We start from the raw sequence: 17,891 nt of genomic DNA on the forward strand, positions 1-17,891 counted from the left end.
CACTCGTATTTTTGTAAAATAAGGACTCACACTCGTATTTTTTTCAAATAAGTACTCACATTCGTATTTTTGTAAAATAAGTACTCACCTTCGTATTTTTTTGAAATAAGTACTCACACTCGTCTTTTTGTAAAATAAGGACACACGTATTTTTTTAAATAAGGACTCACACTCGTATTTTTTTCAAATAAGTACTCACACTCGTATTTTTGTAAAATAAATACTCACCCTCGTATTTTTTTCAAATAAGTACTCACACTCGTATTTTTGTAAAATAAGGACTCACACTCGTATTTTTTTAAAATAAGTACTCACATTCGTATTTTTGTAAAATAAGTACTCACCTTCGTATTTTTTTCAAATAAGTACTCACACTCGTCTTTTTGTAAAATAAGGACACACACTCGTATTTTTTCAAATATGTACTCACATTCGTATTTTTTTTTTTTTTTTTTTAATATATACTCACAAGTCTGACTGCATGATCGTAAACTTTCCCGAATTCATCGGTCAGAGGAACCTCCTCGATTTTGAAAGCCACCCCGTGAAAGCTGAGTTGACGAGCTATATACATGCCACGCAGTTTCATATCCATGGCCACGATTTCCATCGCACCCACACCTCGTTTTTCCACCGCTGCAATAAAATCGTTGAATTCTGGGAAAGCCGTTCCCTCTCCCCACATTCCAAGACGAACCATATAGGCCATATTTCGAGGCTCAGATGCCCCAGTCGCACTTGCGTACACAACTCGAGCCTTTGGTAATTTATTCTGTATGTCTAAGACGGTCAAACCTGAAGACAAATTAAATAGTATCCAAAACTTGAAAAGATATCATAAAAAAATAAAAGATTTTGATTTTTATGGAATAATGAGGATTTCTAATTTTCCAGGTATACTTTAATAAAAATCCAGTTAATTAAATTCTGATTCAAAACATTTTACTGATCGCAGACTAAATAGGGAATTAAATGTCGTTATTCCAGTTGAATGCTAACCGAATCAATAGAAGCCAATAAGAAAATACAACTATTTTTAGTTAAAACTTAATTTTCTCCTCTACTATTTTAGTTGATTTTTTTTCTTTGAAATATCTTGCTTGGTTAAAAATTTAACTCTGGTTGAAATTTCGTTTATTTTTTTAATTTTTGATAAATCCAACTCCATTTTATTTAAAAATAAAAACTTCGGTAGAAATATCTGTTGAATTTACCGTTGGGAATTAATATTTTTTTGGTCAAAATTCAACTGCTCGGTTGAAAGTGAAACCAATTTGTTAAAAATCCATTTTTCTGGTTCAATTTTTTTAACTGAACATTTAACTCATCCATTTTTTGGTGAAACATTAATTTTCTCGAATAAAAAATAATTGTTTTTGATTTAAAATAAAAATCTTTTTTTGTTTATATATCAAGTATTACATTTTTCTGTCAGATTCTTATTTTATGGTTGAAAACTGAAGTGGAACAACGTTGATAAAAATTAATTTTTTAAATGAAAATTTAACTATTTTATTTTGTAAGAAATAGTTTTTTGTAGTGGAAATTTTTTTTAATTTAAACATTTGGCAGATTATTTATTTTATTTAAAAATTCCTAATTTTTAGGTTAAATAAATTTGAAAACAAAAGCTCTTAGGTTGAAAGATCTGCTGTTATATTTGCCGTTAAAAATTTATATTTTTTGGTAGAAAATTCAACTGTTTGCTTGAAAGTGGAAATACTTTGTTAAAAATCCATTTTTCTGGTTAAATATTCATAATTTTAGTCGAAAATTAATCTCTTTGGTTGAAAATTTACTTTATCTGATTAAATATTCGATTCTATTTGGCTACATTTTTTTCTTTTTGAAAATACAAATTTTCGTGTGGGAAATTCAACTTTCTTGTAAAAAATCGTTCTTTTTGTAAAAAAATCGATATTTTTTTTGGACAAAAATAAGACTGATGGAAAATTCTTCTTTTTTCGCTAAATTAAATTGTTTTTAAGTTGAAAATAAAATCTTTCGCTTGAAATATCTACTGATACATTTACCGTCGATAATTCACAATTTTCGTGTGAAAATTTAACTATTTAGTTAAAACTTCGTTTTTATGTCGTTAAAAAAATTTTTTACTGAAAATTTAACTTTTATATTTTTTAATAGAAGATTAATCTTTTTGGTTAGAAATTTATATTGTTGTCAAAAAGTAATTTTGAAAATTCATATTTTTGTTTTGGAATTTCAACTGTTTTGGTAGAAATAAATTATTTTTGTCTTAAAAATTTAAAAATTTGGTTGACCTTTTTTCTCTCTGAACTATATTTTTGTTGGTTAAAAATTGTATTCTTTTATGAAAATGTCGACTTTTTGAATTGAAAAATTATGTGACAGTACGATTAAAAGTTCGTCTTTTTTTTAGTAAATTCCACCGTTTTTTATTTTAAGTAAAAATATTTCTTACTGAAATATCAACTATTAAATTTTTCGTTGAGAAATAAATTTTTTTGGTTGAAAATTTAACTATTAAGTTAAAAATTAGTCTTTTACAAATAATTTTAACTGCTTAATTTTTTTGGTTGAAAATTATTTTTTTTGTTTTTGAAACTTCATATTTTTGGTTGGAAATTCTACTGTTTCGAAGAAAATAATTTTTTTTTGCTCTACTGTTACAATAAACGTTCAGAATTAATATTCTTTGGTTAAAAAATCAACTGCTATGTTGAAAGTGAAACTAATTTGTTAAAAATTCATTTTTCTAGTTAAAGATTCATAATTTTAGTTTTTTTGCCTAAAAATTTAACTCATCTATTTTTTTGTAGAATATAAACCTTCTTGATTGAAAAATAATTGTCTTTGATATAAAATAAAAATCTTTTTCGTTTATATATCAACTATTATATTTTTCTTTCAGAATTTTTATTTTTTGGTTCAAAATTCCACTACTTGCATTTTTTACATTATATTACTATATTGTTTGTGTCGCAGATTCACAACTTTAGAATAAAATTGATCTGAGTGATTGGAAAAATTCATTATTTGTTTGGAAATTGTATTTTACTTAGTGAAAAATCAATTTTTAAACTGCAAAATTAACTGTTTCATTTTTTTAGTAAGAAATTGTTTATTTATTTATTTTATTGAAAATTAATTGTTTCTCTCGGAAATTACAAAATTTGGTTAATATTTTATTTTTTGTTTTGTTTTGAAAATTCATTTTGTTGTTGTTAAAAAGACCACTAATTGATTGAAAATTAATATGCTTTCTTTAAAAATGTATAGTTTTTGGTTGAAATTTCAACTGCTTGGTTGGAAAAGAAATTACTTTGTTAAAAATCCATTTTTCTGGTTAAAGACTCATAATTTTAAACGAAAATTCATTTCTTTGGTTGAAAATGTACCTATTTTTGTGAAAAGTATTTTTTTTCTGCAAAATTTTTATCTTAAATTCATATTTTCATTTTGAAAATTCATCTTTTTTGTGAAAATTTTGTTTTCGAAAATTAAACTCTCTGGAAAAAAATGCTTCTATTTTGGATAAATTTAACTGTTTATTATTTTTTTTAAATATTTGTCTCCTGAAATATCTGTTATTATATTTACTGTTGATAATTTACATTTATAGGTTGAAAATTTATCTTTTTGTTTGAAAAATTGTTTTTAAATGCTTCACAAATCATTTTTCTTTACTCAATATTTAAATTTTTAATTTTTTTTTGTAGAAACTTAATATTTTAGATTGAAAATGAACTTTTTTGTTAAAATTTAGTATTTGTCGTTGAAAATTCATATTTTCGATGTGGAATTTCAACTGATTCGTAGAAAGCGATTATTTTTGACTGGAACATATTTTTTAAATTAAAATTTTTGTTCGCTCTATCTGAACTATATTTTTCTTGGAAATCACGATTTTTTGGATTGAAATTTTACCTTTTTTAATAAAAACTGCAACTATCTGCTTAAGAGTTCGTCTTTTTTTTTAAAATTCAATTAAACTGTTTTTTATTTAAAACAAAAATATTTATTTATGGAAATATTAACTATTAAATTGTTAATATGTTTGGTAGAAAATTAATTTATTTTTGGGTTTGAAATTCAACTGTTTCATAGAAAATTATATTTTTTGACTTGAAAATTAAAAAATTGATTAAAATTTTCTATCTTTCTCAACTATACCTATCTTTCTTTGTTGAAATTTAAATTCTTCTGTGGAAATTTCATCTCTTTGGTTTGAAAATTCGTATTTTTTGGTTAAATTCCACTGTTTGTGATTTTAAATAAAAATGCTTTTTGTTCAAATATGAACTATTGCATTTAACGCTGAGAATTCTTTTATTTTAGTTGAAAATTCAACTACTTGGTCTAAAGTGAAACTATTCTGTTAAAAATTATGTTTCTTTGTTGAATTTCAGTTATTTTAGGTTAAAAATTTAACTATTTATTTAAAAATAATTATGTTTGTTTCGATGATAAATCAATTATTCAATTTTTGGTTCAAAATACATCTATTTGGCTGAAAATTCATCTATTTTGCTCAAAACAAAACATTTTTACTTGTTATGTAAGGAATTTAAAGTCTCTCAAACTGAATTTAATATAGTATTCACATTAATTTGATTAAATATAATTTCTTTCTATATTTTCGTAAAAAGTTGATTTATTTTCCCTGTATTCTTAAAACAGTTAAAATAATATTTTCTTTGTCTTTTTTTTAAATTAATAAATCATGTAGTATAAAATGAATTATTTTAGGCCCTGAAACAATAATATTAATTTTAATTTAACAAATCTCATTAACAGTAATCACAGTACCTATTGTCGTCAAAAAAGGTGAATATGTGACATTTTTTTCTAAAATAGGTGGCAAATAGGTGATAACAAATGTTAAATAAGGCAAACACGATGTAATTTGTTGTAAAAAAAACATTTTTTTTACAAGTACTTTAATTTTTTTATCTCTTAGTCAAATCTGTTAGATTTATATTTACCTGTTAGATAAATAGTATGCATTTTTAAACCATAAAAGCTCAATTTTTGACCAAAAAATTAAGTAGATGAATTTATATCAAGAAAAATTAATTTTCAATTAAAAAAAGAGCAATAAAAACGAATTTTCTACAAAAAAGTTGAATTTTGTACCAAATAGTTGAATTTAATACCAAATTTTTTAATTTTCAATAAAATAGTCTTATCCTCAACCAAACTAGATAAATCTTCAACATCCACAAAAAGAGCGAATTGTACTTGAGAAAAGTCTTGTTTGTTTCTAAGACCGTCTCCCAAAAAAAAAAATGTCAGGAGTGTTTGCAAAACTTTCTTGGAAACTTTTAAGCATCTTGGAAAATAATATCTAATTTTCTCTGACGTTCGAAAATTTTAAGGAGGTTTCTTCTAGCGTGTTTTTTTTTTAAATTAAATTAAATTAAAAAATGTTATAGTTGATATTTCCATAACAAAATTTTAATTAAAAACAAAAAACAGTTTGTTAAATTTTCAAGCCAAATAGCCTAATTCTCTATCAAACAATTTAATGTTGACAACGAGAACCTTAAATAATAACAAAAAAGTTTATTTGCAATTAATCAGTTGACGTTTTTAACAAAATATTTCAATTTGCACTTAAAACAAAAAAACATTTTTTCAACAAAAAGAATTGTTAATTTTATTTTTTAACCAAAAAACGAACTTAAAACTAAACTTATGAATCTTTACCGAAAAAAAAAATGAAATTTGAAAAAATTCGGTCAACTTTCAACCAAGTAGTGGAATTTTTAATAAATCATATTTTTGGTTCAAAATTCTATTTTTTCGTTACAAATTCTATTATTTAGTTAAAGATTTAATTATTATGTTGAAAATTCGTCTTTTTTGGTTGAAAATTAATTCTTTTTATTTAAAAAGTCTATTATTCTATTTTTGTTTAAGAAATAATTTTTTTGAATTAAAAAACATACTTTTTGTGAAAATTCAACGAGTGTTTCGAAAAATTCATCGTTTTTTGTCGAAAATTTATACTTTTGTAAAAATTCATATTTTTTTATTGAAAATTTATCTTTTTTGATTGAAAATTAATTCCTTTTATTTAAAAAGTCTATTATTGTATTTTTGTTTAAGAAATAATCTCTTTGAATTAAAAATTATACTTTTTGTGAAAATTCAACGATTTCTTTGAAAAATTCATCTTTTTTGGTCAAAAATGTATAATTTTGTAGAAAATTAATATTTTTGTTTGAAAATTTATCTTTTTTGATTGAAAATTAATTCTTTTTATTTAAAAAGTCTATTATTGTATTTTTGTTTAAGAAATAATCTCTTTGAATTAAAAATCATACTTTTTGTGAAAATTCAACGATTTTTTTGAAAAATTCATCGTTTTTGGTCAAAAATTTATACTTTTGTAGAAAATTAATATTTTTTGGTTGAAAATTTATCTTTTGGGTTACAAATTCGCCTTTTATGTTAGAGAGTTAATAACTTTTATTGAAGTATGATATTATATTTTTGGTTTTTAGTTAAAAACTCCACAAATTCGTTGAAAATTTAATTATTTTATTGAAAATTCCACTAGTTTCTTAAAAAGTCAACTTTTTTTGATTAAAATTAATCTCTTGGTTCCAAAAATCTATTATTTGGTTCAAAATTGATCTTTTTTGAGTGAAATTTAGTTCTTTTGATCAAAGACAAAACAAAAAGTATCATATTTCTGTTCCAGAATGAATCTGAATTCAACTATTTTGTTAAAAAAAAATTTTTTTTTTGTCGAAAATTCATCCTTTTTGGTTTAAAAATCCTCATTTGTTAAAAAAGTCATATTTTTAGATGAAAATTCGTCTTCCTTGCTTCAAAGTTAAACTTTTCTAGTTTTGGTTTTTAATTTTATCTTTCTGGTTGGAAATTTATATATTTTATTGAAGCTGTATCTTTTTTTAAAGAAAATACATGTTTTAGGTATAAAATTAAATTATTTTGTTGAGAATCCATTTTTGACGTAGAAAATTGATTGTTTTAACTAAAAATTTAATTCTTCTGCTTTTCTTTAAAAAAATTTTTTATGAGAAAAAAAAAAAACAACTGCAATAATATTAATTTGAAATGAGATATAATTTTATTAAACTCTGGAAATATAATACTATTTTTATTAATAAAACCATCACTTAATATGAATTTAGAAATTAAAAATTCGCCCTAAAGTACAAAAATAATGGTTAAATCTTCCAAATATTGTAGGAAACCTGAAAAAAAGATACTATAAATGATTTCTTACCAGTTTTGGTAGGTTTTGAACTTCCCGTGGGACAGAGATTCTTCGCTCTGTGACACTCGTCGAATATAATCAAGCCATCAAAGTCATCGCCACACCATTGAAGAAGTTGTTTCAGCCTGCTTTTGTATTTACCTCCACTTTGTGATGACTCGCCTATTAACGCCGAATACGTGCTGAAAATTACACCCCTTTTCACGTTCCCGTTTATCGCTGAATTTATCCTTGCATATTTGAATTTATTTAAAGGGTGAACCTAGAAGAAAAAAAAAAAGCATTCAAGAATCAGTAAAAAAGTTGATAATAATGGGAATAAGGTTGTTTTCATGACTTTAGATAAGGGACCGTCCATAAAAGAAAATCGGAAAAAAGTAGGGGAGTAAATTCTTTGAAATAAAATGAATTTAAATATGTTAAATTATGTATGAAATACTTTAAAGTCCTAAGATTTTAAATCGAGATATCCATTTCAGTATTTTCAACAAAATAATTGGTTTTAACAAAATATAGTTCAATTTTTAAGGGATAAACGAATTTTTTGGAAGAACAGTTGAATTTTTAATCCCGAAGGATGGATTTTTAACAAAGCAGTTGAATTTTTTGTTTCAAAAAGATGATTTTATCAAAACAGTTAAATTTTCTACCTCCAAAGATGCATTTTCAACAAAATGCTCGAAAACTTTCAAACTAAAAATGAATTTTTGAGAAAAACAGTTGAACATTCATAAAAAAAATGGTTGTTTACAAAAAAAATTTCTATTATAAAAGATGAATTTTCAATCCAAATGAAGGAATTCTTGATAAAATAGGTGTATTTTCCACCTGTAAAGATTCATTTTCAACCAAATGATCGAATTTTCAAACAAAAATAGTTAAATTTTTAAGTAAAAAAGACGAATTTTTAACAAAACAGTTGTTTTTTTTCAAAAAGACGATTTTATCAGAACAGTTGCATTTTCCAAATATGAAGATGCATTTTTAACCAAATGATCGAATTTTCGAACAAAAACAGTTAAATTTCCAACCCAAAAAGATGAATTAAAAAAAAAACAGTTGAAAATTTAACACGAAAAGCTGATTTTTTTAAAATCCATTTTTGACCAAGAAGAATTTTCTTCAATAATTAATGAATTTTCAACCCAAAAGAACAAATTTGAAAGAAAAAAGTTGATCTACAATATAAAACTAGAATCTAGAATTTAGAAGATTAATAATATTAATGTAAGCCGAATTTTAATTCTAAATCAACTTTAAACACACTGAATTAAGTTTTCAAATCAAAAAGATCAATTTTGAACCTAAGAAATTAATTTTTAACTAAAATGATGAATCTTCAAGAAAAAATATGAATTTTGAACTAAATAGTTAGTTGAATTTTTAACCCAAAAGATTAATATTCTACCAAAAAAGAATCATTTTTAACAAAGTACATGATTTTTAATTTAAAAAATATCAATTTTCAACCAATATTAGAATCGTTAAATGTGAGAAAAATAAATTTTCATAAAAACGAATTTACAACAAAATAGTTTTTTTTTTAAATAAAAAAATATTCTTTAAACAAAAATAGAAAAATTAAATTTTAAGTTAAAACAATTTTCAACATCAAAAATTAATTTTCAAAAAAATAATCCGATTTTAAACGCAAAAGATGAATTTTCTATAAAAAATACAGTTTCAATAAAATATAGAAATTTCCAACTAAAAAGATAAATTTAAAAACCAAAACTAGAATAGATTAATTTGCAGTTAGAAAAGTAAATTAAAAAAAAACGAGTAATCACAAAAATTAATAAATTTTCAAGCAAAAATGGAATTGATGAATCTTCAATTAAAAAAAATTAATTTTCAACTTAAAAGAAAAGAATTTTCAGCTAAAGAAATTAGTTTTTAATCACAGTGATGAATCTTCAACCAAAAATATGAATATTTGTTCAAATAGTGGAATTTTCAACACAAAAGATGATTTTTCTATTAAAAAAACAACTAATTTTTAACTAAACATTTTTTTCAGCTAAAGAAATTAATTCTTAAAATGAAAAAAGAATACTTACATTTTCTACAAAACAGAACATTTTTAACGAAAAAAGTTACATTTCTATCAAAAAAGGTAAATTTTATACAAAAAATGGAAGAGTTAAAGTGAATTATCAACAAAAACGATAAATCTTCAACTAAAAAAAAATTAATTTTTAACCAAATACATGAATTTTCAACTAAAAAGATCAATTTTCTACAAAAAAAAAATACTTATTTCAATTAGTAAAATAAATTTGAAACGAAAAAATAAACGATTCAACACAGTTGAATTTTCAACCACAGAAATTAATTTTGTACCAAAAAAGATCAATTTTTAACCATAAATGGAATAGTTGAATTTTCAGTTAAAAAAAAATGAATTTTCAACTAGTTTGAATAAAGCTTTAATTAAACAGTTGAATTTTAATAAAAAGATGGATTTAAAAATAAAATTATAAATGTTCAATTGGATTACTTGCATTTTCATCGAAAAAATAAATTTTTGAAGAATATTAATTTAAAAAAAAAACAGTTTTTTAACAAAATACATGAATTTTCAACGAAATACTGGAATTTCAAATAAAAATAGGCAAAAATTTAACCAAATAGTTGGATTTTTAATTAAAAGGATTAATTTTTAACAAAAAATGGAACATGTAAGAGTTAAATTTCCAGTGAAAATAATTAATTTTCAAAAAAATTATTCAATTTTCAACAACAAAAAAAGGTTTAACGACAAAAATGATGAATCATCAACCAAATAAATAAATTTTTAACAAAGTAGTACCACGTCCAGCTATGTATTTTTTTTTAAAAAAAACTTATGAATTCTCAACGAAAAACGTGATACTTGATATTTCAAACAAAAAATTATTTAACTTTATACCAAAAATAGTTAAATTCCATTAAAAAAGATGAATTTTTAACAAAATATTACTTCAACTTTAGAATTCAATTTTCAGTTAAAATTAATTGTCAACAATATCAAGAATGAATTCTCAACAAAATAATTCAATTTTAAACCCAAAATATGAATTTTTGTTCAAATAATGGAATTTCTAGCCCAAAAGATGAATTTTCTATAAAAAAAAAAACGAATTTTTAACTAAACATTTTTTTTGAACGAAAGAAAGGAATTCATAATAACAAAAGCAAGGTTAAATTTTCTATAAAACAAAACATTTTTTAACGAAAAAGGTTATATTTCTATAAAAAAAAGGCCGATTTTCTACAAAAAAATGGAACAATTAATGTGAATTTTGAACTAAAATTATAAATCTTTAACTAAGAACAATAAATTTTTAACCAAATACATGAATTTTTAACTAAAAAGATAAATTTTCAGCCAATAAGTTGAATTTTTTACCAAAATATACAAATTAAAAAAAAAAGTATACATTAATTTAAAACGAAATAGTTGAATTTTGAACTAAAAAAGGCAGCTTTTAAACCATTTGCCATCAAAACTAAAAAATAACAATAAATAATAAAAAGAAACAAAAAAACTTTCAACTAAAAAATAAATTTTCAAACAAGATTATTAATTTTCGACAAAAAAAACAACGTTTTTGGACAAAATACATGAATTTTTAACAAAATAGTGGATTTTTAAACTAAAAAAGGCAAAATTATAACCAATTAGTTGGATTTTGAATTAAAAATATCAGTATTTAACAAAAAATGGAACATGTCCGAGATAAATTTTCAGTTAAATAATTAAATTTACAAAAAAAAGGTTTGTCAACTAAAATGATGAATCATCAACTAAAGAATTGAATTTTAAACAAATTAATTCCACTGCCAGCTAAGTAATTGGATTTTTTTTGGTGATATTTGATACTTCAAACAAAAAATGATTCTAATTTTATAAAAAAAATAGTTAAATTCTACCAAAAAAGATGAATATTTAACCAAATAATTTGAATCCTCAACCAAAAGAGATTAATTTAAAAAAAAAAGATGTGATTTTGAACCATAATAATAAAATTAATTTGAACTTTAGAATTAAATTTTCAGTGAAAATCAATTTTCAACAACATCAAGAATGAATTCTCAACAAAATATTTTAATTTTAAATAAAAAAGATGAATTTTTTACCCAGAATATTGAAATTAAATTCTAAGAATTGAGAACAAGAAAATAAGTATTATCACCTTGTTTTTAAATTTATGTAAATATAATTTTCATAAGATTCTCGAGAAAATTTAAAAGATTTTTAAATATTTCAGACTTGTCAAAAAAGAAGATAGAAAATTTTAAAGAATTTTTTTCATAATATAGGATTTTACGAAATATTATGAAAAATTCCAGTCTTTTTAAAAGACGTTTAGAACTTTTAGAAGTTGGGAAGGAATCAAGATATATTTGATACATTTTCGAAAATGTTTCCGATTTTTGAAATATTTGTAATATTTAAAACGTCATAAATTCCTGAAAATATTTTTAATTCACACGAATTTTTCTCAAAATTTTCAAATATCATTCCAAATTTTAAAAAATTACCTTACTATCTTCTAATTTTTCCCATCAATTTTAAGAAAAATTATTTATTCTCTTGAAAACTTTCGAAATTAATTTTAATTCTACTTAATATTTCTTGATTTTGCCCGATTTTTGTTTTGCAAACTTACCAAATTGAAACATTTTGCTTTAAAATCTTCTTAACTATTTTTTAAAATTTTAGGAAATAGTTTCTTATGTTTAAAAACCTTTTTCAATTTTTTCTCATAGCTCATTTTTCATAATAAAAAATTACTTAAAATTTTCACACGAACATAAGGAAATTTTTTTTTTTTTTTTAATCTTGTCAGACCTTCTAAACCTTCTAATTTCTAAAAATTATTCCAATTTTTTCTGCATTTTTTATTTATTCCGCAAAATTTTAAAAATTGCCTTAAAATCTTTCAAATTCTTTTTTTACTATTTCTGAAATCTTCTAAAATAATTTCAAATAATCTCTTCAAATTAATTTTTGGAAATAAACAATTATTTTAATTTTTCCTAGAAACCTAAAAAAAATGTCTTTCATTTTCGTGAAACTTTACAAAATTTAGAAAAAAACGTTACACTTTTTAAAGTTTTTAGGAAATAATTCAACATGTTTTGTCATCTTTTTTTTTCGATTTTCCCTTTAAATTCATTAGAAAATAATCATTAAAAAATTTCCCATGAATTTTAAGAAAATTTTTTCATACCCTGACAAAATTCAGTTTACCTAAAAAATTCGGAAATTCGTTGAAATACAAGTTTTCCAAATAGTATTATTTCAAATTGAAAGCGTTCCAAATTTTACACTTTTAAATTGAATTTCGAAAATTGGAACATTTTATTAGAAAAGATTTGAAATTTTATAATTTATAATTTAAAGCTTATAGAATGAAACACTTTTATTTTGAATATAAGAACCTCGAAATATAAAAGGAAATATTTTTCAAATAAAATTTTGAAAATTCAATAATTTAAAACTCAAATGAATTAAAACTGAATTATTTGTAATTAAGAGCGTTCTGAATTAAAATATTTCAGATTAACATTTTTTTTAATGAAGAATTTTTTTAGAAAAGAGTTGAAATTGTATAATTTCTAATTCAAAGCATTTAAAATTGAACAATCTTATTTTGAATTATAGAATCTCGAATCTGAATAATTTAAGATTAAGATTTCAAAAATAGGACAAGTTAAAAACTTTAAAAATGAAATATTTTCAGATTAAAATTTGGAAAATTCGACACAACTTTCTTCTGCAGATTATCCTTTTAGTTATAAATTTTATTATTTAGTTGAAAAATTAATAATTGTCTTAAAAAGATATCCTTTTTGGATGCAAATTGTTTAGAATTCTCATTTTTGTGTTAGAAAGTGAACTGGAATCTTCTTTGTATGAAAATTTAATTCTTTTTTTAAGGTTGATTCACCTTGTTGAAAATTCAATAATTTTGTTTAATCGTAATTTTTTAGTGAAAATTCTACTATTTTAATTTAATATTTGGTGCGTTGAAACAAAAAAACAAAAATATTTCTGGATCAAAATTTAACTATTTTTGAAAATTTGTTTTTATTTAATTAAAAATCCATCCGTTTTAAAAAAATGTTATCTTTTTGGATGAAAACGCAACTGTTTGTTAGAGAATTTAACTATTTAGTTAAAAATTCATCCTTTTTGGATGAAAAAATTCGTCTTTTTCGATTGAAAATTCAATTTTTTTTCGTAGAAAATGATTTTTTTGTTACAAAAAATTTAATTTTTAATCTTGCAGAGTCAACTGGAATCTTTTTTAGGTGAAAACTCAACTTTTTTGCTATTAAAAATTCTTCTGCTTTAGAAGAAATTTCATCTTTTTCATAAAAAAAAACAACTGTTAGAGAATTCAACAATTTTGTTAAAAAGTCATCATTTTTGTTAAAAAATTCGTCTTTTTGAATTGAAAATTCAATCATTCTTATTTGCTTGATAATCAAGCAAAGAAGAATGATATTTAACCAAAAAGTTAAATTTTCATAAAAAAATAAAAATGAAATTTATTCTTAACTTTGTTAAGAAATTACTTTTTTTTGTTAAAAATTTATATTTTAACTTGAAAATTCGTCTCTTTGTTCAAAAGTTTAATTATTTTGTTGAAAATTAATCTTTTTAAATTGAAAATTCAACTACTTGGGTAAAAGGTAAACTACAATGATATAAATTTACTTTTTGGATTGAAGGCTTATGCCTGGTTGAAAATTGAACTATTTAGTGGGAAATACTTTTTTTCAATTATTTTTTTAACAGAAAATGTAACTTTTTTGTTTGAAAATTCAATTTTCGTAGCGAAAATTCGCCTTTTGGCTTAAAGGTTGAACAATGTAGATAAACTTTTTTCTTGATTGAAAAATCTTTATTATTTTAAAATTCGTTTTTAGATTTTAAAATTCGTATTTTTTTTGTATAAATTTCTTTTTTTTTTAAATTGAAATATAAACTATGACACGTTTTTGTTATAAATGTATTTTTTAGGTTAAATATTCGACTATTATGTTAAAAATTCAATTATTTTGTTGAAAATTTCAGTATTTTGTTAAAAGGCCATCTTTTATAGTAGAAAAGACATTTTCTTGTTTGAATTGATTTAATCATTTTGGAAATTTTTAATTTGTATATGAAATACTGTTTTATTCCGTTTGGAAAATATTATGTTAAAAGTATCACAAGATTAAAATGCTGGAATTTTAATATTAATAATTTTAAATGAAAAATTAGTCAAGGAAAAAGCAGAAAATTTTCAAAAAGTTCTCGGTTTCGCATTTTTCCGCAAGAGTTGAAACACAAATTTTCCAAATTTTCTCAGAAAATGTATCATTTCTAATTAAAAGCATTAAAAATTGAACAGATAATAATTTTTTTAATGGATAAAAAATTCGATATTTTCAGATTCTGAAGGTTATTCTTTTAGTTATAAATTTTATTATTTGGTTGAAAATTTAATAAATTTCTTAAAAAGATATTCATTTTAGTTGCAAATTGTTTATAGTTCTTATTTTCGTGTTAGAAAGTAAACTGGAATCTTCTTTGTATGAAAATTTAACTATTTTTTAAAAGTATTTTTTGTTCAATTCATCTGTTTCAGGAGAAAATTCATCTTTCTTGAATAAAAATGTAACATCGCTTAAAAATTCAATTCTTTTTTTAAAGTTGTTTTTTTTAAATGCAAAAATTTGATTAAAAAGTCATGATTTTTTGTTAAAAATTCTACTGTTAAGTATAATATTTGGGAGTTGAAAAGTGAACTGCAATATTTTGTGGATGAAAATTCAACTATTTTAAAAATTTTATTTTTATATAATTAAAAGTCCATCTGTTTTAAGAAAAAGACCATTTTTTGGATAAAAATACAACTGTTTGGTTGAAAATTAAACAATTATACTATTTTCTTGAAAATTGGAATATTTCGTAAACATTTACTTTTTATTTAAAATTTATATTTTGGTGTTTAAAAATTAGCTGAAATCTTTTCTGGGTCAAAGTTCAACTTTTTAAAGAAAAGTTTGTGGTTTTTTTTATTGAAAATTTATCTGTTTTGGTACAAATTTCATCTTTCTTTGATAAAAATGCAACTATTTGGAAGAGAACTCAACTATTTTGTTAAAAATGTATCCATTTTTGTTGAAAAAATCATCTTTTCGGATGGAAAATTCAATGTTTTTTCGTAGAAACTTTTTTTTGTTGTTAAAAAATTCAATTTTTGATCTTGCAGAGTCAACTGGAATCTTTTTTCGATGAAAATACAATTTTTTTGTAAATAAAAATTCTCCTGCTTTAAGAGAAATTGCATTTTTTTAAAAATAAAAATGTAACTATTTGGTAGAAAATTCAACAATTTGTTGAAAATGTCATTCTTTTTGGTAAAAAAATTGTTTTTTTAGACTGAAAATTCAATTTTTTTCGTAGAACATGATATTATTATTATTATTATTATATTATTCAATTAATAAATTTTAAAAATTTGCTTGATTTGGTTGAAAATTCAATTATTTTGTTGGCAATTATTTTTTTTTATTTGAAAATTGAACTACTTGGGTAAAAGTTAAACTACATTGTTAAAAATTTATTTTTTTGCTAGAAGGATCATGTACTTGGTTGAAAATTTAAGTTTTCAATGGAAAATACTTTTTTTGTTGTTTAAAATTCCTTTTTTTAACCGAAAATGTAACTTTTCAATTTGTTTAAGATTGATATTTTTTTGTTAAAAATTCACGTTTTTTGGCCAAAATAATAATTTCTTAGTTCTATTTTTATTATTATTATTATTTATTAGTCTTATTTTTAGTTTAAAAATTCAATTTTTGTAGAGAAAAAATTGTCTTCTGACTTGAAGGTTCAATAATTTAGCTAAACTTTTATTTGATAAAAAATTTTAAAAAAGAATGACATTTTCAACAAATTGTTGAATTTTCTACAAAATAGTTACATTTTTATTTAAAAAAAATTTTTTTTTTTGCTGGAAGGATCATGTGCTTGGTTGAAAATTTAAGTTTTCAATGGAAAATACTTTTTTTGTTGTTTAAAATTCATTTTTTAACCGAAAATGTAACTTTTCAATTTATATAAGATTGCTATTTTTTAGTTAAAAATTCACGTTTTTTGGCCAAAATAATAATTTGTTAGTTTTATTTTTATTATTATTATTATTTGTTAGTCTTATTTTTGGTTTAAAAATTCAATTTTTGTAGAGAAAAAGTTGTCTTCTGACTTGAAGGTTCAATAATTTAGCTAAACTTTTATTTGATAAAAATTTTTTTTTGTATAAAATTTCATTTTTTTTTTTCATTGAAATATAAACTATGAAATTTTTATTTGGAAATTTGTTTTTTTTTTAGGTTATATATTCAACTGTTATGTTAAAAATTTCATTTTTTTGTTAAAAAGCCATCTGTTATAGTAGAAAATACATTTTTTTTTGTTTTGAAATAAATTTTTTGAAAATGGTTTCGGTTTCGCATTTTTCCGCTAGATATTAATTATTCTAGAAAAAAAGCCGGGAGAACCTAAAACTGGTAAAATCGACAATTTTCTAATTATCACATGCCCTTAAATAAAAGCCTTTAAAAATTCGGAAAAAAAATCCATTGAATTCACTAGGTTTGAGCAAATTTAAAAGAATTAAACTGATTAAAAAAATTCTAAACAATTTAACAGAATTCAGGATAACTTAACAAGAATTACGAAGGAATTTCACATTTTTAGAACTCTACGAAACACCTCATTTCTCCTGAATAACTAATTCTCAAATCTTAAAAATCCCTTCAAATTATTGAAGTCTATTACAAAAGGAATTCAAGATAATCCAGAGATAGGTTAACTCATAAGTTAATTTATTGAAAATAGGGTACTTTAGGGACCTTAACTGAATATTAATTTCACTGAAAAATAATTTTGCACTGAACACATATACTTACATCTATTTTTCCTGCTCCAATGTCTTTGAGATCCCGTTCAGCGTCGTATTTAAGATCGTTGGAGACAGAGACCCAAATGGCTCGTTTCCGACCTTTCATATAGTTTTCGAAAATAATACCGGCGATGGTACGGCCTTTACCAACACCAGCACCATCGCCGATAAGAAATCCGGCCCGAGATCCATCCGGAAGAAGGTGCTCGTGCTGCTGAGAGGCATAAGTTATGGACTCGAGTTGCAGAGCAGACAATGCGCCAGTTCTGATTGTCTCATCAGGAATTGAAAGTGTGTACCAAACGTCTGTTGGTTCCACACTTGATAACGAAGCTGTTTCTACCACCGGATCTGGATGTTTCCGTCCCAATTTCACTACAAGAGACACAAAATCGAAGATTTGAGTCTACACGAGATTACAGAACAGGGTGGCCAGTATTTTTCAAATATTCATCTCTCGGTAAATTTCTCTAGGTTTATAAAAAAAAAATCAACTCTATCGGCGAAACACAGAGTTTTTCACATAAATTATCAATTGCGGAAGTCGATAGATATCAGCAAACCTTTGTGCAAGAAACTGATTGGCTTTAACCCTTAAAAGGCAATGTGGGTGTTATATACCCCAACAAATTTTCAAACTCTTATAAATCATACTTAATTTTAAAAAATGCAGTAAGTGTCGCAGACATATTTAGGAATTACAGTGT

At 22.6% G+C, this 17,891-nt stretch overlaps 1 protein-coding gene across 1 annotated transcript in view; it reads right to left on the minus strand.

Moving 5' to 3' along the window:
• Positions 1–17,891, minus strand: part of LOC117176023 (protein strawberry notch) — an 87,927-nt gene that overhangs the window by 47,814 nt on the left and 22,222 nt on the right. Inside the window, exons 7-9 of the mRNA XM_033365986.1 lie at positions 17,192–17,559; positions 7,244–7,496; positions 470–795 (exon numbers count right to left, since the gene is read on the minus strand). Coding sequence (XP_033221877.1) covers positions 470–795; positions 7,244–7,496; positions 17,192–17,559 — 947 coding nt within the window. The remainder of the gene's footprint in view (positions 1–469; positions 796–7,243; positions 7,497–17,191; positions 17,560–17,891) is intronic.

Source organism: Belonocnema kinseyi, chromosome 7 (assembly GCF_010883055.1).
Source record: "Belonocnema kinseyi isolate 2016_QV_RU_SX_M_011 chromosome 7, B_treatae_v1, whole genome shotgun sequence".
Lineage (NCBI taxonomy): Eukaryota > Metazoa > Arthropoda > Insecta > Hymenoptera > Cynipidae > Belonocnema > Belonocnema kinseyi.